The sequence below is a fragment of the Nanorana parkeri genome, unplaced genomic scaffold (assembly GCF_000935625.1).
Source record: "Nanorana parkeri isolate BGI_ZX_2015 unplaced genomic scaffold, ASM93562v1 scaffold1541, whole genome shotgun sequence".
In the NCBI taxonomy this organism is placed as follows: domain Eukaryota; kingdom Metazoa; phylum Chordata; class Amphibia; order Anura; family Dicroglossidae; genus Nanorana; species Nanorana parkeri.
The window spans coordinates 211,387-236,956 of NW_017307809.1; the positions used below are offsets into that span (position 1 = coordinate 211,387).

The following is a 25,570-nucleotide window of genomic DNA, read 5'->3' on the forward strand; positions in this document are numbered from 1 at the left end:
GGGGTGGGATGTTCCTTCTGCGTACAGGATGTGTCTTCTGTGGTCAGTGTTTATACAGGCTGCAGCTGCTAAAGGCATGCTGTGATTGGCTAATTCTTAAGGACCCATTTACACTTTGTGATATGTTACATAGTTACATAGTTGTTGTTAGGGGTGACTAAAGATACAGGCCAATCAAGTTCAACCTTTGTGTTTTTGTGTGTGTTTGAGTTACTAAGATTACCTGTACCCCTGTATATATTGTGTGCTGAGAAAAGTATCTAGACGGGTCTTGAATGATTCCATACTATCAGCTGAAACCACTGTCTGTGGAAAGGATTTCCACAATTTTACAGCTCTCACAGTAAAGAATCCCCTTCACTTTTTAAGATTAAATCTTTTTCTCTTACAGTTTCAGGTGGTGGCCTCTTGTATTCTTGACTGAACTAACAGTAGACAGTTTATTACTGATTACCCCATCACCATTAAACAATTTGTAAATTAATATCATGTCCCCTCCTAGTCTCCTCTTTTCAAGAGTGAACAAGTTTAATGCATGCAGTCTTTCCTCATAGATTAGATCCCCAAACCCCTTTATTAGCTTTGTCGCCCTTCTCTGGACTCTCTTCAGTTCAAGGACATCCTTTCTGTGGATCTGAGACCAAAACTCAACCACACACTCAAGATGTGGCCGAGCCAGTGTTTTGTACAGGGGGAGAATTATGGAATTATCTTTACAGTACATTCCTTTTTATGCATGATAGTACCCTGCTCGCCTTATTTGCCGCAGCCTGGCTTTGCATGCTGGTACTAAGACGACTGTCCATTAGGACTTCCAAATCTTTTACCACCTCTGATTCCCCCAGTGGGACGCCCATTATGGAATAGCTCGCTTGCGTATTTTTAACTCCAAAATGCATAACCTTAAACTTCTCAATATCAAACCTTATCTGCCATGTAGATACCTGAGCACAGACGCATACCACACATGAGCCCATTCAATCTATGGGTTGCCGCATACACGACAAACGCTGCAAAGTAGCTTGTCTACTCACAGGAAAACATGTGCATTTGGGGTGCTTTTAACAAGTATTGGCACTGCAAGCAGGTTGCATGCTTTTAATGCATTATGTGAGTATGTGCCAAAGCGGGGACTAGTAGATAATGTCAACACCCTACTGCAGCTGTACAGTAGAGAGATTGGAATTGATGGCTAAAAGGCCTGAGCAGCTGTATTATGGCAATTTTAGGCATACTTAGATAGCAGGTACTGAAAAGAAAAAAAGCCTATGTTCAGTAACCCATAATAATCAGAAATCACTAAAATCTGATTATATACAGTATATACTGTATATTATTGCATTTAATAACTTTTTGCAACTGCTTTATTGAAAGCCACTTTGTGAAACATTTCAATATGCAGTTGAAAATACTAATTGTTTTTTAAACTTTTTCTCATAATATTATTTTGTTTTGTAAGTTTGCTAACTGTGTAGCTGAACTTCGTGTACGGTTGTATAATGTGACAGATGTCCTTGCGTCCCTCACTTAAGTACCTAAAAGGATTTGTAACAACAGCAACAAAAAGTCCACTCTGGGAGTTGCATGCTAAAAATAGTGAAGTAAAAAAAGAAATAATCTGCATGAGCATCATTGTAATGATACACTGAAGAAAACTTTTATGACTGTATTTGGTATTTTTAGAACCACCCACTGGTGGTTTAACTTTTTTAAGGGTTGGTTTTATTGCAATGAAAGTACTAACAATAGATTTTAATGCCTATTTGTCTAAGTCTCTTGTATTTAACAGGAAAACACAAGATGTCCTTATTAAAGCATTTTGAAACCAAATACTGCATAAAAAGGCTGAATGCATAACACTATCATAAGACTATCAGTATTGTTTAGGTCATTGCAGCTGTTTACAGGTTTATGTATGAAATGTGTGCAAGCAAGAACATTTGTTACTGCCTCTAGATTCTCCTGAATCCAGCAGCATCAACGTATTACCAAATGCCGTACATTAAATGCTAAAAAGCCCCCAATGTGATAGCTAGAAAAAAATGACAGGTCCTCTTAATAGAGACAGGGGTCCCCAAAACCCTTCCCCAATCGGGTCCCCAAGACCCTTATTGTCACCTAGGGACCCCCAAAGAACCTGATGAAGCACAGATCTGCTTCATCAGCTTCTCCTCTGGCTCCCAGCCAGAGAAATTACAGCTAGAGGCAGAAGTGATGTAATAGACATCTCTTCCGACTTTAGAGAGAGAGAAGGGGGAGAGATCAGCAGTGGGAAATGCGAGGCAGCCGCTGTGCCAGTCCGTTTCAGGGTTATACGCGTTTCAGGGTTATACAAGCAATCGGCCGGCTATGGAGCCGCCGAAAGCTTGTATGAGACAGCCGGTAACTGCTGTTATCCGGTGTCCGCTTTCACAAGCCCGCCAGGGGGCGCACAAGCAAAAAAAAAGACGTACATTTACGTGACCCCGCAGGGAAGGATCCGCCGTCTGCCCGTAATTTTACGATGGGTGGACGGCAAGGGGTTAATAAATTTGAGTTCTGTTTAAAAAAATTAAGGGGTCTATTCACGTAGCTGCAGAAGAATCTAGACGTAGCTTCGGCTGGCCGACACCCTGCTACTGATAGCTGGGTGGAGGCAGCCGTCATCTCACGGCTGGCTCCGGCCACTTGCACAGACAGATCAGCGTCCCTGGTTACCAGGTAACCAGGGGCACTGATCTCCAGACAGCCCAACGCTCCCGGGAGAGAAACTCTTTCTCCCAGAAAGGTTTACTCTGCTCGATCGAACAGAGTACACCTTTCCCTGCTCTGTATTTTTTTTTCTTCTGACATTGGAGCCCGGCCAATAGAAAACAGTTGGGGCGGAGCTAGCTGTCACTGCTAGCTCCGCCCAATCGTTTTCTATTTTATTTTCTACTACTTTTTTAACTGTTTTTCTATTCTGCTCTGTACCACAAAGGTACAAAGCAGAATAGCCATGCCGAATGCTGCTCGACTATTCACTCACTGCTGTTTGGCATCTATGAGAATAGGTCGAACAGCAGCGAGTAGCCTGCCAGAGGATCGACTGATTCGAACTCCTTCTGCACTGCGCATGTTCGGCCGAACCGAAGCTGCACGAAGCAAGCCGATGAAATACATCGCTTGAAGTGAATAGCCGAACAGCGTTCGGCTCACCTCACTTCGGGTCGTTTATTCACTTGGCTGCCTACGGCAGTAGCAAGCAGTAGATATGTGCAAAAACATTAAGAAAAAAAACTTTTAAACTTACCTTGTGTCTTCGCCACGCGCTCCCGTCCGATCATATAAAGAGTCTCAGCGACCGCAAAGGATCTTGGGGCAGGCGCATGCACAGTTCAGATGTTCGGCCGGGAGACGAGGAGCGACACAAGGTAAGACAATGGAGCAGCGTGCACCCGCACAGACACTGTGGGACATCAGAGAAGAGGAGGACAGAGGAGTCAGCGCTGGATTGGAGACCTGCACCAGCACTGGAGGGACAGCTGAAAAGGACAGTAAAGAAGAAGAAGATCGGATTAAGAGAGATCATTTAAGGTAAGTCTCTACAGCAGGATTGGAAAGGGGGGAAATGTTGACTTTAATGTCACTTTAAGATTTGTATATGCACAGCCCCTCAACCTCTCATATGTATAAATAAATGGGCTGGTGGGGAACTGTTTATATACATAAGGGGACAGTGTATACAGGAGGAGGCTTGTGGGAAGCTCTATATCCATACACCTATACACATATTCCTACTTTCCCAATACTTTCCCAATCATCTCCCTTGCTCCGATTGCCACTTGTTCTGCCCTATGTATATGCATGCACCCCACTAGCCTCTAATGGGTGCTTATGTGTATATAGAGCCCCAGATAAGTATTTTCATGTATATGCACAGTTGCCACTAGCCTGTAGTAAGTGCACCTATTCCCCCATTGGCCCCTCATGTATCTACATAGCCGCAGTGTAGCCCCACCATGTATATACACAGTCCTTTCTAAGCTCTAATAAGTACAGCTAGTCCACTAGCAGCCTCTCCTGTATACAAAAAACCCTTAACACCCCTTCCCTATAGACTGACCCCCTACTAACCTTTTATTTGTACACTAAATCCCCAATCAGACACTCATGGTTATTCAGTGTTGATGAGTACATCTAGATCCCCCTCAATCCTATATACTGTATATGTGTGTGTGCACAAGCAGCACAGCCCCTTATGCGTATTTACAGCTCCATCTAGCCTCTAATGACTACAGCTAGTACCCTGTCAACCCCTCATGTATAGAACTCTAGACCAGTCCCCACTAGTCTTTAATAAGTACACCTAGCACCCAATCACCCCTCTTATATATTCTTCTATGCCCTACCAAGTACACCCTGTTGCTGACCAATCCCCTCATGTATGCACCGAGCAACAGACTACTCCCCACTAGCCTCTAATGAGTACACCTAGTACCACATCAACTCCTAATGTATACAAAGAGTTCCAGACAAGTTCCCACTAGCCGCTAATATCTACATCTAGTACCCCATCAGCCCTTCATGTATATCCAGAGTCCCAGTCTACCCCCTCATGTATATTTACAGTCCCTAATAGCCTCTAAATAGTCCACCTAGATCTGGGGCCAGCCTATATACACAGCTTTAAGCCGGCACCTTCCTTCTCAGTAAAACAGTGCTCTTAAATGATGCTTGTTATATGTTACTACTTCCAAAACATACCAACCCTCTTTTCCCACAGGGCCTACCAGGTTGGATGTAGGGTCAATTTAAGTTAAAAACAACACCACTAAGTATACCTTTAAAGCAATTTACCCAGCTTGCAAACGGCTGATCCATATGTTTTGATTCTGTCAGTGCAGTGAAGCCTTTCATAGTGTCGATCTTCCATAATGTTGGTCTCTTTGAGCAATGATACTGAACACGAATTAAAAGAAAACCAATCCAGATACACAAAACACTTATCACAAACTGCCATCGGCAGTGATTTCAGCTAAGAGTGTAGATTTGTTCATGAAACATTTGGACAATTTCTTGAGGGACCGTAATATCCAAGGATACCAGTATGCCTAAGAATGAGATGATGCGTGGACCTATATGGGTTGGACTTGATGGACGTATGTCTTTATTGAACCCCAAATACTATGTAGCTATGTAACTATGTAACAAACATACACCATCTTACTTCTGTGTGTAGTAGACAAGAAACTAGGCATTACACAGGACAGCTTGTTCAAACAGTGGCCCTTCCTCCAAACCCACATACAGTATGAAGCTTACACATCTACTGGAAAGTACCCTGTTTCCCCGAAAATAAGACCTACCCCGAAAGTAAGACCTAGCACTATTTTTCAAGATTCCTGTAATATAAGACCTACCCCGAAAATAAGACCTAGTGTGGTTGTAGCATGTGAGGGGGAACTTGCAGGAGACATGGTATCAGCCTGCAGGGACACACTGTATTAAGGGGATGACAGGGGACTCCCGCCAGACAGCGCAGTGACAGGGAGCACTCCAGTACCATACTTCACCAACTGCTGTCCCCCTGAAGGCACTGCTTAATGTAATGGTACTGTACTGTAATATGTACCGGTAAATGTTATGCTGTTTTTGGCTAACTTCAGTTTAGGCTTCAGCAGACATCACATGACTGAGTACGGCCAACAAAACAGCACTAGTGGTGTTGTCCTATACTCTTCAATTCCTTTTAATTTCTGCTTGCTAGTTATGAAAGGAGGCAGCCAATCACATCAGACAAGGAAATCCTCAAGACCATGTAAAAACAAACACAAGGGACGGCACCGTCACCGTGTGAAGCATGTACAACTAATTTATTATAAACACAGGTTACAAATACAATCATGAATGAATAGATGCATGTATTACAGGATGATCAGCAATTCAAATCTTGTATGTGGGAAAGTCCACACATCAGAGTCGATCAACTCATCATAATGGACCTGCCAATGGATGTAGCCAGACTAACGTGTTTCCGGGGTGTACCCCCTTCATCAGAGTCTGCTGATGTTATGCGCACTTCCACTTATATAATACTAATGCTCTGCCTTATTTAATCAAAATGGTTCCCTCAATCATAAGAGGACCGCAGAGAATTTCCAATTGACAAATGTCAAATAGCCTGTCCCCTGGTGGTGGAGTGGATAAAATCAATATGATAAAAACTTGTTGTACCCCAGGTGCCATTACAGACTAACTTGCGGTTGCATATCCTTGGCCACGCACACTACGCCGGATATCATCACATGTACTTCCTGATAGTGCCAAGTGCCCAAGCCTTTCGGTGTGTGAACAGCACTCAAAGGAGTGTAGAATAGTAAATATATTAACCAATTCTAGTGCCTTTATGACTGCTACTATAGTTTGAAGTAAAGGTTTGATACATTTACATCACATATTCACCCGTCGGATAAGATTCACTTATTTCTTTCCAAAACTGAAAGGGTATGCAAAGATTTTCTCTCTACCGCAGAGTTAAATAAAAACATTTCTACACGTTGTGCATAAATTAGGTACGTATTAACATAATCGAGCAGTACATTCTGACCTTGTAGCAAAGCTTGTCTTGAAATCTTTTCAGTTGAATCACAATTGTTATTGTTCTCGAAATAGCCAAGAATTCAGCAGCACAATAGATTTTTTTAATTATTTTTTTTCGATCATAGAGACATCATCATTTTCTTTAGCAAAAACCATCCTGTAGAAAAGAGGGTTCAACAATATTCTAATCATTTTCACATACAACAGAAATTGCTTTTCACGTTACATAAAAAGATTATTATCTGCAGAGTTTAGTAAGCCATTAGGTTCAAATATTTCACTCACCATAGGAAGGATTCATAAGCTAATTTGGACTTATGTTAATTTTTCTCTGAATGCCACTGGAACTGGTATGAAAACTGGTCCTTAAGGTACTTAACCCCTTCTGAGGGGGTTAAACAGGCTAAAAGCCGCTGGGACTCGGCTCAGATTTGTAGAGCCGGCAGCAGGGTTTACAGTGGAAGCAATTCTGGCATCTCAGCTGCCACCAGATCGCTTCTACAAATCCGGTAAACAAGTTGCCAAACCCCCCCCTCCATCCCTGCCCAACACCCCCGTCTCCTACTACGGGCCCGGGACCGGCATTAAGGGTGTCAGTGGGAAGCTGGGGAGGACGTTCACCGATCTCCTCCCCGTTCTATGGGATTAGGAGTGACGTGTATTGCATCACTTCAGGTCCCATCACTTTCATTGCTGGGCTCCTGAAGCCCAGCAAGAAGCTATTAAAGCGTGATCTGCACTTCAATAGCTTATTTAGAGTGTAAAGGTGATACTAGGGGTCATTTGGACCCCCAGTATCACCTTAAAGAGGACCTGTCCCTACCAATATGCTATCACGTGGGGGATTGTAAGCCACCTATATGATAGCAATTAAAGCAGTTTACAAAAAACTGTTGCAGTTTCACAGATGCACACAATTTTTTACCTGGGTATGTTGGGTATCTATTTACTCGTTGTAGTCTCATCTTTTATATTTTATTTAAAAAATGGTTTTGTACAGTGTTTTGGGGCACTAAATGTAACTTAATTTTTCACTAAATATTTGGGTTTAATAGTAAGTTGCGCTAATGTCGTGCAATATAAAAATTTGCAACTGCCACCATTGTATTCTATAGGGTCTTGTCTTTCAGAAAATATACAATGTTTGGTGGTTTTAAGTAATTTCCAGACCTAAAATGTGGATTATAACATGTAAACAAAAAATTTAAAAAGGCCTTTGTCCTTCAGGGGTTAAACATTGCTTTATAATAAAAATATACTTCTGGATGCCCTTTTATAATTGGATTGAACAAAATGTGGACGTGTTGGGTTTAAGTGTATTTTTGTAGGTTAAGCAGTGATTGCAAAGCAACAGGGTGTCCAAAGAGCTTGGAAGAGTTTTGAACTTTAAGTACATATAAAGGCTCCTGTATGACTAAACAAGTCCCAAATTCAGTTGATGTGTTAAACATACATCTCATATTTTAAACAAAAAAACTTCCTTTACCTTCTCTGATTAAGCCACATTTGTCATTGTGCTTCACATGCGTTCAACAGAGGAAGTGCTGTCAATCCAGAATTTAGTGGGCTGGACTGTATGTTGCCAGGTGCTAATCTCCAGCTACAGGCTTGTGAATCAGCAGTGACAATACTGAAAGCTATGCCTTCTGCAACATCTTCTCAACCCACTGTAGTACAAGCACAAAGCATACATGAGGGCGGCAAAGCTGCTCTGAATTCAGAAGCAGTGCAGCATTGTTGCCACACCATCACTGGAAGTTGCTTTAGGTGGATTTCATTGGCAGTCCCAACAGGTATTTGTGGACGTTTGCAAGGGGAAATGCACTTATAATTAAATGCTGCTGCACATACAGTATTTTCTTTTGAAATGAAGGAGAATAATACTACTGTATTGTCAAATGTAGGGTAGATGTTAGAGTCTTAGAGGAACAAGGGCATCCTCTCACACCCCACCTAGCTAATCTTAGCTAACCTTAATCTTAACTAACCTTAATCTCACCCTAAACAGTTTCCCCATCCTTCCATGCAGCATCTTTCACACTGACACTATGGCTGCTCTGTGCCATTCTTTTGAGTGGACTGGATAATCCAAAAGGCAGCCAGATCCCCTCCCCCCCCATTTTCTATTGTGAGTCTTTTGGCCATAGTTTAAATTCTAGATGATTCTGCGCAAACGTTTCTTGGGATCTAAATAAGTCTGAATATGTCTGGGAATTAGCTTAGCAGGGAACTGACACCCACTCATGTCTGATTTTAGGAGCTTGGAGTAGCAACTCCATTTTGTTTTAAAACAGTATATCGTCTACATTCAATAGTTCATGTTTTTGAGGTTTGGTTGCTGACTGAGGGTATTTTCCACATTCTCTTGAAGCTCCTGGAACAGAGGAGCAATTAGATAGTTTTTCTTTATTTTTCTATAACCTTTCGTTTAACATACCACTTGTGGGTATGTATGTCTTTTGTAACATTTGAAACTTTTGTATATTTGTACTGCCTAACTTTTTGGGATATACTGTAAATATTGAGTTTCTTTATTGCTGTAAAGTACAGTACACTTCAATATGAAGACACAGAATAAGCCTATTATCGCCTGTGTGCGCTAACCCTGTAGGTGGAAGTGACGATTTAGCTAATCTCTTAAAAAGCAGCATTTTGTTTTCAAAAACAGGATTAGAGGTTTTGTGTTATTGGCCAGTGTATTAGTCAGTTTTCAAGAATAACTACTTTTTCTTTGTCTATTCTTTTGGTTTAAAATGCCAGACAAAATAATTCTAATACCTGTTTTGCCCAACAATAGAGGCACTTGAATGTATTAGCCGCAGGCCTAAGTTCCTTGGCTGGAGCCCAGGGGGGTTGTGCCCTTGGTGCCAGGACCAATCAACACCCAAGGTCAAATTATATCTGTTTGAACACATCTGCTGTTTTAAAAGTTTATAAATTGACCTTGTAAGTGAAGACACTGTATTAAAATCATAGCATATCCATTTCCTGCATCTGATAGTTTCACATTTATAATTCACATTAATCATCATAGCTATGCAGCTGCTGCATCTGGCTCAGATTTTACCGTTGGACCGCTGTAGATTCGAAAAACATATAATCATTTCCTAGATGTGCACTGGCTGGCTGTTGTTTTGCACAGTTGGTTGAAATAATATATTCCTGCAAATTCACATGTGCACAATGGCATTACCACAACAATTGCTGTTTGAAAAGAAATTACAATTTAATTTTACTTTTGAGAGCAATGGAACAAAAAAAACTATATTGTTTATTTGAAATATTTTATTGTGCATATTTCTTTTTAAACATCATGAAATCCAAAATGTACTATTTGTTTATATATACACTATGTATGTAATTTATATTTAATATTGGTAATAAAAATAATAATTACTTGGCAACATAATAGTATTTTATGTATGTTATTTTTTTTATATGGGGTCCCTAGTTATTTTTTTTTATTCAAAAATACTCTGCCATCAGAGTGCATAATGCAACTCTAAATGCAGAACAGGAGCACAGCCTACCCACTTCCTGTTCTAGGGTGACAATGCTTACTGTATCTAAGGAGGAGCAGTGGTGTCACCCCAGGCTGCTCTCCTGACTTGGACTACAAACACCTTCCCCCACTCTTCATCATGTTCTGTATTTCACAAAGGTGAACTGGACAGTGCTTATAACTCTGCAAGAGATAACAGTGCTCAGTGGATTTCTGACAGGATCAATGGGTATTTATTTGGCCTTAAAACCCCTTCTTGTATAGTAAGAGAGGTATTCCTAACCACACTCCCTACAGGCATCTTGCTGTCTCACATACGGAAAGCCTGATGTAAAAAAACGTATTAGTATTAAGAAGTTTCTCACAGCTAGCAATCAGATTCAAACCTGCCTTGGATATAAGAAAGAGAGGTAGTTACGTAGCACTGGTGATCCTGTGAACTGCTCTAGTAATTCTGGCAGGAGGGGATTGCACAGAACTCAGATTAAGGTCATTAATCAGAGTGAATCTTCTGGCTTGAACACAGTTGCAATGTTTTCAGGAGAGCATTAGTAGCTAATTGATTGGGTTTACTAGCATAGCATTTATTTAAATAAAATATAAATAAAGTCAGGCTAAATAAAAGCTACAAATTAGACGGCTAAAGCAATTTCATGAATGCCATTTCACCTTCTATCTTCTATTTGTTTTGTTTGAAGGTTGCTTCGAATGCTGCATAAAATGCCTTGGGGGAATTCCGTATGCATCATTGATTGCTACTATCCTGCTGTATGCCGGGGTTGCACTGTTCTGTGGCTGTGGTCACGAGGCTCTCTCAGGCACTGTCAACATTCTGCAGACCTATTTTGAAATGGCAAGAACTGCTGGGGACACACTTGACGTCTTTACCATGTAAGTCATAAAATCAAGACATTTCTATCTCAGCTAAATACAATTGATGATTATGTCATTAATTAATGTATGCATTTATAATATACACAAAGATTTTACCCGATCATTTCAAAAATATAAAATAACAGTTTCACATTTCTTATTAGATTTTTAGATTTAGATTAGTTCAAATCTGGTGGAACCTTTAATTGCATAGTTTAATCTAAGAAAATAGTATTTGGTTAGTTGTCATACAGTGCATATTTTCTATCCATTTGTCTAGTTATTAATAATCTTTTTTTTAATAATATTTTTAGGGGCCCATTGCAGAGAGTTACCATGCAATTTAACCCAGTTGTGTTGCTTTAGTGTGTTGGGGTACCATTCAAAATGCACATATGTGAAGCCAGCCTTACCATACCTATTTAAAGAGAGTTGCTCTATATGTTAAGGAATCACGTTTATTCAATTTGGCTGCCAATGCACCACAACGGACCTAAAAATGCAACTGCAAAATTTTTTCAAACACAGTACACAACAGTGCACTATCATTTGCTGCAATACAGGTGCTTCTCTTAATGTGTTGGGGTGCCATTCTAAATACATACAGTATACATACCCTACAGCACCTATTTGAAGAGAGTCCCTTTATAGTGTATGTAAAATTATTTAGCTAGTTTAATTTGACTAGTCATTTCATTTTCTGCTGTTGGTTTAGTCTATCCTATCTTGCATCTTCTATTATGAAAATAAACAGCATTATTTAACCACTTTACCTCCGGTGCAATTTTTTATATTTTCCACACACATGTTAAAATCTACTTTTTTGGCTAGAAAATTACTTGAAAACAATGGGGTCTATTCACGAAGCTGCCGAAGGACCTGGCCGTAGCTTCGGCCGATCCTTCGGCTAGCTTCGGCACCAGGACCCCTTCGGTTCAGTAGAACCGAGGGGGTGCTGTACGGGCTATTCACAATAGCCCGTACAGCTCCCGATCACGGCCGAGCAGCTCAGTCGAGCGCTGAGCCGTGCTGAAAGCCGAAGCTGGCCGAGCGGCCGGCCATTGGCCGGCCGACGGCCTGCTTCTGACAGCTGGGCGGAGCCAGCCGTGATCTTACGGATGGCTCGGCCACTTTCAGAGAGATCAGCGTCCCTGGTTACCTGATAACCAGGGACACTGATCTCCAAACACCTAACTCTCCTGCTCCCGGCCGCCAAGGAGAGAAACACAGCTACATAGTATTTGAGGTTGAATAAAGACATTAGTCCATCAAGTCCAACCTATTAGGATCTCATTCTAGGAGTACCTGTACCCCTGTATATTACGGTCCCTTAAGAAATCGTCCAAAAGTTTCTTGAACAATTCCACATTATTTGCTGAAATCACCGCCTGTGGCAGTGAGTTATTTCTGTTATGCTCGGTCCCTCTGAGGGTCCGAGCAGAACAGCCAAGCCGAATGCTGCTCAGCGGCATTCGGCTATTCACTCACTGCTGTTCGGCATCTTTAAGAATAGCCCGAACAGCAGTGCGAAGCCCGCCGGAGGTTCGGCTCAGCCGATCCAGATGTTGAGCATGTTGAGCATGTTCGGCCGACCAAAGCCACGCGAAGCAAGCCGATGTACGGCTGAAATTAGCCGTACCAGCCTGAAGTGAATAGCCGAACTGTGTTCGGCTCACTTCACTTCAGATCGGTCATTCACGCGGCTGCCCTCGGCAGCTTAGTGAATAGACCCCAATATATTTTCTCTGAAAGGGTAGTCCCTGTAAAATAAAATATGGTAGTTGCAATTTTGTATGTTGTACATTATATATTTATCAAATCTAAATTTTCAGTAAAAAAAATACACTAAAATGTATTTTAGTGCACACAAACACAATGTAATCTCCAAGTTAGTTGTGCAAAATAAACAATGAGGTTGTGCTGAGTATACAGATACCAAAAATGTCAAGCCTCAAAACTGCATGCATCTGTGAAACATCAAAACATTACAGTACCTCGAGTTATCTACGCACAGCAGTACTCAATATGTGTTACGCAATTGTTTATTAAATACATGTGCATGCATCTCCATTTGTATGTGTGTTCTTTTAATTTTTTTTATTGTTATTTTTATTAATTTCATAATATTTAAAAATGTTTACAGTGACACTAAACTTTAAATCTATTCAAGTACCTTAACTAATAACAAAAGTGTAGTTTATTTGTGTATCATTCAGCTGTAGATCCTCAAATCATCTCTGAATTGGTGCTGACACTGTCCTTCCTTCTGCTATTACAGGGGGCTAACAAACCCCCTATGTGACAGCATTGGGCAGGTGACAGGTACTCTTTATGGTAACATCAGAGTACTGTTAGACTCCTAATGTCTCCCCAGCCAATCAAGCTCAGGTTTTAACAACTATGTACCTAGCAGTGTTTAGAGCAGAGTGTTTTCAGGGTTCACACTCAGCAGAGGACATTGGAAAACGCTTCTGTAAAAGTGATTGTTCAGCTCTACAGCAGCTCAGATTACTTTTACCTCAGTGCCTTGCTAAACAAAAAAGAAATGAGCTCATGGCTGTAGTTATAACCATTACAAGGCTTAGATGATGGGATACTTCCAAATCCTGAACTGCTTAAAGAGGAACTTTACACATATCTTTAAAATAACAACAAACTCACCTTTAGAAATGTTTAGTAATGACAATCTACAAACAGATACTTCTAGATAATTGCATGCTTTGTATTCTTTGCATACCTTATTTTTCTTTTCTTTCCCAGCCTTCTGACAGTGGCCATTTCACTATTACTATATCTATAGCATTACATTATTACATTATTATAATCTATACATATATCTATCTATATATATATGTTATTATACAGATTACTAGGTCTCCTTTTACTTCCTGGAACTCTAGTTCATGTGACTAGGACATGTGACCATGTACATCATCTCAGGGGAGGAAAATGCCTTTTCCTGAGATCTCATAAGATTACAGATGAGATTTCCCAGTAATGCTCTGCTGATGTAACCTTCCCAGGATGCAATGGGCACATTACCCTATTTGTTACAAAAGTGGACCAGGAAGTAGATGAACTCTATTTGTAAGTAAATGAAAAACATGTTTGTTTAACTAATGAATGTAATATGATCAGCTGCATGCTGATGGGAATTTTAGTGAAAGAGGGTAAAGGTCCACTTTAATAGAGAACAGATAAAGTCATCTTTGCTGTGCTAAAGTTCTGTAGGAAAAGCCAAAACATTTCCAAATGTTACGTGACTTTATAACTTTAGACATAAAAATAATAAACCTCAAATAATAATAAAATCAGTTCTGCTGTTAGTTCATCTTAATTTTACCCGAGAGACAATCCCAGTAGCAGGAGTACTTCTTTCTCATCTTCAGCTCTCACACAATGGCACATGGAATGCTCTGAATAACCTTAAAACATATAACAACAAATAGAGAGCACTGATCTGTCATATTATCAACATAATCTTTAATTACAAGAAATACTGCATGTTCCGCTCACATTTAGTAGGCCTGCTGGCATGCACATGCTGTCAGGCTCATGTTGTTTACAGACCAGAGTTTTGATGAGGATCACATCGACAGACACGGGAATGTTTGTCACCTTTCCCCGGTATCTCTGCTGGAATACTGTGGACGATTTTTATGCCAACTAGTATAACTGCTTGCCTGGCTACTGCTCACCCTACACATGGATTGAAGCCATTTACAAGCTGATGACTAGCCTACTGAATGTGAGTTTAACGTGTTATTTTGTGTAATCTAAATAAAGATTGTGTTGATAATGTACCAGATCAGTGCACTCTCTTTGTTTTTATATGTTTAAAAACTTTATAGCTTTAGAAAACATGAGTGCAGTTGGTTAGGATCAGGACTGCAGATAATAACAACTTCCTTTGCTTGACAAAATACAGTATACCTTACAAAGTGTTCTTGAATGTTCAGAATGTTACAAGCTAGCATTTCCTTTAGAGTTTTGTTCCTAAGTCCAGCTTTCCAAGAAAATATATTAGTTCCTAAATTTCAACATTTAAACAGTCAGTATTGTATTACTGGATTATCAGATGAAGAAAAATAGAACTATACCAGTCAGTTTTGGTGCATTGCCACATGCGGGGTAACCCACTTTGCATCATTGCAACCCATTCATGTAAAATGGACTGCCAACACATGGCAATTAATAGAAAACTACATCCACACTTTTTTTTTCGAATGCAGCATACCACAAGGCATGGCATGTGGGGTGTTGTGAGCTGCAGTGCGAGTCTGTTGTAATTTACTATACTTGTGTGTTAGAGGGCCGATTTAAATTGCCTTCTCCACAGTGCCCTGCACCGAATGCTGTGCATTACCGCAACACAAGTTTTACCATGGAATACCACAATGCATAGGTATGAAGCCAACCAATAAAAAAAATAAACATATTAGGAAAAATTAAGTGTAAAATGTGCTCTGCTATATTTAAATATTTGTATTCTTGATAATCCTGGTAACATTGTATGGAAATACAGTATATCTGAATTGTTAAGAATCCTCCACCAGGGGTGTGGAAATTTTTGAAAACACTGCTTGTCCAAGGGCTAAAACGGGGGACAAATCTACTTGTCCTTCATAACAATCTACTTGTCCTGATACAAAAAAAAATCGTTTTAATTAAAACTAGGGATGCACCAATACCGCTTTTTGGGTATAGAGTACGAGTACCGATATTTTGCTTTCGGTACTCAACTATTTGGAGTTGACTGCCTGTAGCTTTTTACAGTTTCTTTTATCTTTTGCGCAATCAAGTGTTCTAAATAGTTAATTCAGAACAGAGCTGTCATGTGCATTAATCATATCTCCAATAAGTACAATAATGTTTTCATAGTACGTCCGTACATTAGCACATTGTCTGGGGATTAGATGGTAGCGTAAGGGATGTGGAAGTTTTCTGTAAGGTTATTCACTTACTGTTCTTGAGTCGTGTGCATTAAATATTCTCATGCGGCAGAGAAGTAGAAATATCCATCTAGAAGCTCTCCCTTTCCACAATGAGTTGTAGAGCTATACTGTGTTTAAAAGCAGAGAGAAGCAAATCAAACAGTTTTATTCACTTAACCAGTAACCGATTACAGTTCCCTTTATTGCTTATCATTTGTTTATATAATTTTACTAAGAAAATATCAAAATAGAATTTCTAAAGAAATAAAGGAGCAAAAATGTATACGTTTAATTATATTATAAACTTAAAGTGACAATAAACCCTTAGATTTTTTAACATAAACCAATACTGTAATGTGTGCCTTACTGTAATCCATGGTTGTTTCCCTTCTCTTTGCTGCTCTTCCTTTGAAATCCTCATGTCTTCTCATGTTTGGGGAGAACTTCCCTTTTCAGCTCAGGGCCTCTTCCTGTAGTGCTGGCTCAGGTTACAAACGTACACACAGACACCGTGTATCCATTCCTGAGACAAGGCAGTCTGCTGCAAAACAGAAGTTCTGCAGAGCATGAGAACAGATAGAGATTTAAAAGGAAGAGCAGCAAAGAGAAGGGAAACAACCATGGATTACAGTAAGGCACACATTACAGTATTGGTTTATGTTAAAAAATCTGAGGGTTTAATGTCACTTTAAGATAGTCTAACTTTAGATTCTTTCTCACATTCATTGTTCCATTACTGACTGAAGCGTGTTAGGTGATAAAGTTCTAATTCAAAATGTTATATAGAAAAGTTTAAGGGGATTTTGGGAGAACTCTTAAAAAATGTTTCAGTAAAATCTTTGCAAAGATGTTTTCTTTCTTTGTGAGGCAGAGAAAATAACTTCTGATTTGAAATATTCTTAACTGTTTGAGAAAATGTTGACTAAATTATCACTCTTGACAAATCACAAATGTTAGATACACTAATGACACAAACCAATCTTAAAGTAACAGCTAAATCAGTAGTTAAATCTTATAAATGCTTTCAATTCCCTAACAATTAACAAAATGTAGCTTATTTGTGCAACACTCTACTGTAGATCCTCAAATCATCTCTAAATTGGTGCTGACACTGTCCTTCCTTCTGGAGGGTGGCTACTTTTTGTCCTTGTGTGTGTTGTCTGTGTGAAATCTGTCCTTGTTTTAGTGAAAACCTTATGCATACTCTAAGGAAATATTGACCTCTCATATAATATTATTTGTAGGGTTGCATAGATACCAAGTACAGTACTCTGTACAAGTACGAGTACATGTACCGATACTTTTGAGCTCTAAGACTAGACTAGAGAAAAATTCAAAAGTTAGGAGGCCGCTGTCATTTGTAAGGAGCACACGGAGCTCCCGGGATTTGTATATCTCTGTTTTAATGTATGATTTTGTTTTTATAAGTATAAATAAAGGGATGCACAGATACCAGTTTTGCGAGTACGAGTACTGGTACTTGCTGAGTACTTACAAGTATGAGTACTGATACATTTTTGTTTATTGTCATGTGACAGTTTTTATAAAACAATATCGACTAATGATTTCAGGACAGTGGAGGAGTGCCAGAGCCAGGTCCCAGCTGCAACCGCTGCAACCCTGGTAGTTCTCATGAAAATGCCAAGTATCGGCATTGGTACTCGAAAAGTATCTGTGCATCCCTATATTGTTAATTCTTAAAATGGGAGATTATTCTAAAATAAATTATTCATACAGCTAAACCCATCAAAATCTGGGTTTTTAAGAATGTTAAGGATTTCAGTTCATATTGAAAATGATCTATTTGTACTTCCCCTTAGCAGTGCATCATCCAAAATCAAACTCTTACATTTACAGGAGTTGCTTCTTTATTTTCAAATATCTACCCCATGGAAACAGATAACTTTGTTATATATCTCCTCCCCATGCTTCTTCTCTTACCTGAGAAAACACAGGTAACACAGGAAAACAAAGGTGTCTAGTCTATTCCGTTCATTTCCTTCTCTTCAAACCACTAATTTCCCAAGTGGCATGCTTTCTTTTGTTCATAGGAGGGATATTTTCTAGCCTTGCGTAATGTTAAACTTTTATACACCATTATCGAACACAGATATGGCATGGAGGCCGTGAAATACAATCTACAGAAAGATGAAAATATAATTAAGGGAAAACAATATTGTAGAAAGTATTTTGTTTGTGCTAGAGATTGGTTTTAGTTAACCAATGATTATTATTTTTTTTGTAAAAGGTTGCGCTGTGGGCTCTAAGTTTGCACTGAGATATGATAACCTTTTCATGGGACTATGGAAATGTATATTTATTGATATTTAAAGATACAGTATATACTGTATATATAATCTCCTATTATAATAGGAGATGACCATATATTTTGAAAGCAGTATATTTATGAGAATGTTGATGATAATGAATTGCATAAGGGGAGCACAGAGAATGGATTAAAAAGGATTTTGTGTTTTATAATAAAGATTTAAAAAACCGATACTTTTGAGCTCTAAGACTAGACTAGAGAAAAATTCAAAAGTTAGGAGGCCGCTGTCATTTGTAAGGAGCACACGGAGCTCCCGGGATTTGTATATCTCTGTTTTAATGTATGATTTTGTTTTTATAAGTATAAATAAAGGGATGCACAGATACCAGTTTTGCGAGTACGAGTACTGGTACTTGCTGAGTACTTACAAGTATGAGTACTGATACATTTTTGTTTATTGTCATGTGACAGTTTTTATAAAACAATATCGACTAATGATTTCAGGACAGTGGAGGAGTGCCAGAGCCAGGTCCCAGCTGCAACCGCTGCAACCCTGGTAGTTCTCATGAAAATGCCAAGTATCGGCATTGGTACTCGAAAAGTATCTGTGCATCCCTATATTGTTAATTCTTAAAATGGGAGATTATTCTAAAATAAATTATTCATACAGCTAAACCCATCAAAATCTGGGTTTTTAAGAATGTTAAGGATTTCAGTTCATATTGAAAATGATCTATTTGTACTTCCCCTTAGCAGTGCATCATCCAAAATCAAACTCTTACATTTACAGGAGTTGCTTCTTTATTTTCAAATATCTACCCCATGGAAACAGATAACTTTGTTATATATCTCCTCCCCATGCTTCTTCTCTTACCTGAGAAAACACAGGTAACACAGGAAAACAAAGGTGTCTAGTCTATTCCGTTCATTTCCTTCTCTTCAAACCACTAATTTCCCAAGTGGCATGCTTTCTTTTGTTCATAGGAGGGATATTTTCTAGCCTTGCGTAATGTTAAACTTTTATACACCATTATCGAACACAGATATGGCATGGAGGCCGTGAAATACAATCTACAGAAAGATGAAAATATAATTAAGGGAAAACAATATTGTAGAAAGTATTTTGTTTGTGCTAGAGATTGGTTTTAGTTAACCAATGATTATTATTTTTTTTGTAAAAGGTTGCGCTGTGGGCTCTAAGTTTGCACTGAGATATGATAACCTTTTCATGGGACTATGGAAATGTATATTTATTGATATTTAAAGATACAGTATATACTGTATATATAATCTCCTATTATAATAGGAGATGACCATATATTTTGAAAGCAGTATATTTATGAGAATGTTGATGATAATGAATTGCATAAGGGGAGCACAGAGAATGGATTAAAAAGGATTTTGTGTTTTATAATAAAGATTTAAAAAAACAGAATTCACTAATATATACTGTACAGTCAGACTACTGCCAGTTCTTTTATCTGAAGACTTGAGGAAAGTGAGATTGTGACTAGAATTTGTCACCCTGTCATGAAAAGACTGTTCACTCTCAGGATATACCTAAAATATACACTGCCTTTTTTAAAGATACTTACTCAAAATTGATTAAATATCAATATAGACACATAAACTGGCATTCTCAACATAATAATTATTAAATGGAGATAAACAGGTCTAGATAGAAAGAAAGACAATAACTGCTGAGTGTGTACATCATGGTGCAGTAGGATCCTGTAACCAGATCACACAACATGCATTAACCGCTTCAAGACCAGGTGTTTAGACCCCCTTCCTGGCCAGGCCATTTTTCAGTGTTCAGAGCTGCAGTACTTTGACATTTATTCCGTCATGCAACGCTGTACTGAAATGAATTTTATACCATTTTTTGGGGACAGATAGAGCTTTCTTATGGTGGTATTTAATCACCACTGGGGGTTTTATTTTTTTACTATATTCAGGACAAATTACTGAAAATTTTGGGGGGAAAAAAGTTTTTTTTTTAACATTATGTTATAAAACAACTAATATTACCCACTTTTTTGGTAAAATATAAAAGACGGGGTCACGTCGGGTAAATAGACACCAAACATGTCAAGCTTGCGAAATCGCAAAAAACTAGTATACCCAAAATTGGCCATAGGCGACGCTTTAAAAGCTTTTACAGCTCATCAGTTTAGTGTTATCAGTGATTGATGACCCTAAAATTATTGCTCTCACTGAGACGTTTGCGGCGATATGTAACGTATGGCGTAATCGTCGTTTTTGCAGGTATGCGCACCTGACGCATGTTTACATGCATGCATGTATGTAGGGGTGGGGACTTTAAAAATAAAATTAGTTTTTTTAATTCTTTATGTGTAACTTAAAAAACAATTTTGGGGGAAACTTTACATTTTTTTCCTATTTTTTTTTCCACTTAACTTTATTGCTATCACAGAGGGGGCTAATAAACCTCTATATGTGATAGCAAAAGAGGTGACATGTCCTCTTTATGGAGACATCAGGGGTCTCCAAGACCCCTAATGTCACCTAGGACCCCCCTGAAGAAGCTGATGAAGCAGAGATCTGCTTCATCAGCTTCTCTCTAGCATCTGAAGGTGGAGAGTGACACGAGAACGCGGAAGTGATGTAATATACACCACTTCCGCATTCTGACAGCAGAGAGGGGATCGAAGGGAGATCGTGAACCGACCTCCCTCTGATCCCCTGTAACAGAGGCAGTATGCTGGTCCCGGGCTCACACCGGAGCCGTAGAGGGGGGGAGGGCGCACATCACGGGACCTCATACAAGCGATCCACCGGCTCTATAGCGGCAGATCGCTTGTATATTAACGGGCATCGCTGCCTGTTTTCAAATAACGGGCATCTCCCGCTCGCGCGCCTGAGTGGGCGGAAGTAAACAGGACGTGTATACACGCTCAGTTACATCCAAGAAGCTCCCGGCCGGCCGTGTATACACAACGGCCGGCCGGGAGGTAGTTAAAGAGGAACTTTAACCATATCTTGAAAATAACAACAAACACACCTTTAGAAATGTTTAGTAATGGCAATCTACAAATACATACTTCCAGATAATTGCATGCTTTGTATTCTTTGCATACTTTATTTCTCTTTTCTTTTCCAGTCTTCTCACAGTGGTCATTTTTGCTTGATCTCCCTTTACTTCCTGGAACTCTGGCACATGTGACCATGCACATAATCTCAGGGGAGGAAAATGCCTTTCCCTGAGCTCTCATGAGATTACAGATGAGTAACCTTCCCAGAATGCAACACTTTGGTACATTACATCATTTGTGCCAGAAGTGGACAAGGAAGTAGTTGAACTCTACTTCTAAGTAAATGAGAAACATCTTTCTTTTAACTAATGAATGTAAGATTATTTTAAATCAGCATGCAGAGCTGCATGCTGATGTGATTTCTAGTGAAAGGGGGTAAAGGTCCACATTAAAGCAATATTTTTCTAATGTTGCTTTGGTCTACAACACCATCACAACATTTGTCACTATGTTACCTGTACTATTAAAAGTTACTAATCCCAACCCATTTACTCAGAAAAAGCACCCAATATCTCTTACTGTGCTTCATTTGATATTTGCTACAGATAGCTGACATTAAAATAAGTATACTTTTTTTTTTTAAATGATTCGCCGCAGAAAACATGAGCCTTCGCGGAATTCTACCTATGATGAGGGTACTTCCAGTGGCACATGTCTTGCACTTTGGCAAACACTGTAGTAAATAAATACAATAGAAGATTTTGCAGAAAATAGCAACAAACCTGTACCTTTTCATAAATTTGGTGCATGCCATTCTTGAACAAATACAAAGTATCTCACACAATACAGTCACCCTGCAAATCGGAACATAGCATTTCACTTTTCCCTATCATTAAACTCAAAAGTTTTGTTTTAGTTTTGAGTAGACTAAAGAAGGGTTACATTTTCTTTCAGGTTCCTATTGCTGCCTGTGTCCTCACTGAAGAGATTCACCCTTGCATTTTGTTTTCCTCTGACACCACAACAAGAAATGAGGGGAGCTAAGTTCACAGGGGCCGGAAGGCACAGACATTAATATATTCCTCACAGGTTCTAACCTAGTTTGCTTGCAGTCTATGTTCCCATTAGACATGTAAGTTTCGTTTCGTTCCAAATGCAAATTTAAACGAAATCTCGTGAATTTGGACATATAGATTATCCGTATGTCCGAATTCCAGTGAGGCCAAATGCAAACCAATCCAAACGTTCTTTAATTCAAATTGAAAGTAAATCGGACACGTCACAGTTTTCTGGCCAATCAGAAAATCCCTTCTGAAACGAAAATGAAATTCCGAAAGATCCAAATAAGGAAATGAAACGGCGTTCAGACTAAAACCCAAAAGAACGAAAAATCCAAAACAAAACAAATTGAAAATAAATATGTACTGTGGAAGTTTTTTCAGTTCCAACTGATTTTAGCTCAAAATAATATGTTTGTTATTTTAAAAGGTATACATTTTATTCCTAGCCACAAAATCCCCAGAATATTGACAAAACTATGCATTCAAATAAAATATATCAAATCAGCAACCAGCCTGCTGGTTATATATCCAAATATACAACAAATATCTTCAAAGAGTTTATATAGAAAAATATCAATGGTCCACGTGAACTACAAAGATGGGAACCTAACATTGCCCTGACACCACCTCCTATTTCCCCCAATAGGTATTTATTGCAGGAAGAGTAGAAGGGATATCAGGCACACCACTTCAATACTAACACTAACACTAAAATTGAAACACTTGAGTTATTAGGATGACTTTTGTCCAAAATATATAACTATCTGTAATGGCTTTATAATGTGGTGTTTAGCTAGGTACATGTTCCAGACCATACCTTGAGAAAAGCTTTACAGAGTAAAGCAGATGAAAAATTAGAACTGAATTTTGGTGTCACAGTGATCAGGTATAGCGTCATAATACCAGCAGTTTGTATTTAGAATAGGCAGGCTGGAAATCATGTTGGGTGGGCCACATAGATATCTCTGCGTGAAACATACTAAAATGAAGAGCTATTTATTTGTATTTCATACACATGCCATCTGCTCCAAGTGTTTTCATGTCCAGTAAGTTCTAGACTAAACAAATCACAAAAACAGCTATATAATCAGTTTATACGCTATGTAATATATTTTCTTTTAGCCTGTTCATCCTATTTTTGTAGCTGTCACACTTAATTATTTTGTTTGTCTAAAACCCCTGTAATTTTATGATATATGACCTTAATCTTGAGCCCATCATGAAGGAAGTGCAGCCAGGGTAATTGTCTTCAGGCTCAGTAGGGAAGGTTACAAACTCATTTTCAGACAAGTGCCACAGATATAATTCTGGCTTCCTGAGAGAAGCAAAGTGCTTAAATATAATATTACACTGTCACTTTGTATTTGTTTTGGACACACGTTTTGTTTTCTGCCTTATTGTCCTTTATACTGTATGTGTATTCAAATATTTGTAAGGAGAATGTAACCTGCATGTCTAAATGAAACTGTATAGTGCTGTTGAGAGCTTTGCATTTTACACGCTAAATAAAGTGTGTAGTAACAAATAATTTAGCGCCCAAACAAAGGAAATCCCTGACTGACAGGGTGACCATACTTTTGTATAGACCACATTTTGTTTGGGTCTTTCCAATTTTCATAGCAATTGTATATTAAAATTTGAAGAAATGTTTAAACTTGCCTGCAGATTTTGTGTTGACTTCTTTTCACTGTGAAAATCATTACATTTGACCAGGGGTGCCCAAGCATTTTGTCACAGTAGTATGCAGAGCTTTACAATAGTACAGTTAAAGTTACTCTGTCATTAGAGAAGTATTGGCGCTGCCATTGCAGGCATCCTAAAAATGCTAGGTCTGACTTTGTCTGACTGCAGTATGTTTCATAAAGAAGTAGAAACCACTAGAACTCCAAATTCCTTGCCTCAAATATTCTTTTTTGACATGATCAAGGTGGTCTCACTTTATATGGCAAATAGCCATATCACAGCCATACACTGTGAGACCATCTTGATCATGTCAATAAAGAAGATTTGACACCTGGAATTTTGGAGTGCCCAGTGGTTTCTACTTTTTTATTGACTGGCGGCGAGATCCGCTTCCACTGCTGCACCCAATAATATAATTATTGGGGTTGGGTTCCGGTTAGGAGTGTGATGGGTTATGGACATATGACTGCATTATGTTTCAGTCACAGTCCCAGAACAAGCATGCTGTAGATGTGTGTGAGAAAAGTGTTAGAACTACTTAACTCTCTACCTGTTCTGGGTCAGGAACTCAGATAGCATTGAAGTCAAAGCATCAGGTCACACAGCAGCCAGAGAACTAGTATTCTTAAAGGAGTGTACAATCCCAGATAGCAAGGATAACTTGCCACAAACTTGTGTCAGGGTGAAATTGTAATTGTGTTAACTTGCTGCACACGTTCGTGGCAAGTTGTAGACTTGCAGAACACTTGCAGCACAAGTTCTAGTTGACACTTTTTGAATTTGTAGCAAATTTGCTTGGCAAGTCTACAGCAAGAGTTCTGCAGGTCCTAGCAAGAGCTCTGCAAGCTTGCTGGTCTGGAGACTTGCAATGCAGACTTGCTGTAATTGTGCAACAAAATTGTGAAGCTTGGCAAGTCCGCAAGAGTTTAGCAAGTCATTTTAAAACTTGCAGCACAATTTCTTGCTATCTGGGATAGTGTCAGCCTTCATTTATCTCACATGGCACTGTCCCTTCAAGAATAGAGTTAGAGCTGAACAAACCCTCCGGTGTTATAGAGACACCTTCCAGGAAACATCTGCAAGCGGGATTTTTACACAGGAAGTATTGTTTCTCTGAAACTGCCTTTGGCTTTATTAAGATGAGATTGTAGATGTAAATAGCGTTTTCCAGAGTTCTTCCTTAATGATGGCTAAAACATAGCTATACCATGGAAAAAAACATTGTAAAAATGCATCATCTTCAAACAATAGTAAATATTATTATTAGCAAAGTAAATGTGTAAATTGTACAGCAAACAAAAATGCAAGAAAAGGTTGGCCTCATTGCCTACAATGCCCCTGTAATCTATTCTACATAGGTCGCACAATCCGCCCCCTCCGCAAGCGAATCGGGGAACATAGGAGGTTCATTGAGGATGGCTGTACTGAACACAGCGTTCCTCGCCACTTTCTCCTAAAACACCAAAAAAACCCAGCCCACTTGAAAGTCTTTGCAATAGAACACATATCGGAGAAATTATCATCAGCTGAAAGATTCCGCCGCCTGTGCAAACAAGAAACATACTGGATCTTCAAACTAAATATGCTGTCCCCCCACGGTTTAAATGAAGAATTGGAAACAAACACCATCATTTAACCAATTATAACCTTTACTTTTGATGTCCTTCCTGATGATTTCTCCTTTTCCCCTT

The 25,570-nt window shown here is 39.0% G+C and overlaps 1 protein-coding gene across 2 annotated transcripts in view; it reads left to right on the plus strand.

The window, feature by feature from the left end:
• The window catches only part of GPM6A (glycoprotein M6A), a 200,626-nt gene that overhangs the window by 140,714 nt on the left and 34,342 nt on the right, over nucleotides 1-25,570 (plus strand). For both annotated transcript variants that reach the window (XM_018570487.1, XM_018570486.1), the window contains exon 2: nucleotides 10,762-10,954. In XM_018570487.1, coding sequence (XP_018425989.1) covers nucleotides 10,762-10,954 — 193 coding nt within the window. The remainder of the gene's footprint in view (nucleotides 1-10,761; nucleotides 10,955-25,570) is intronic.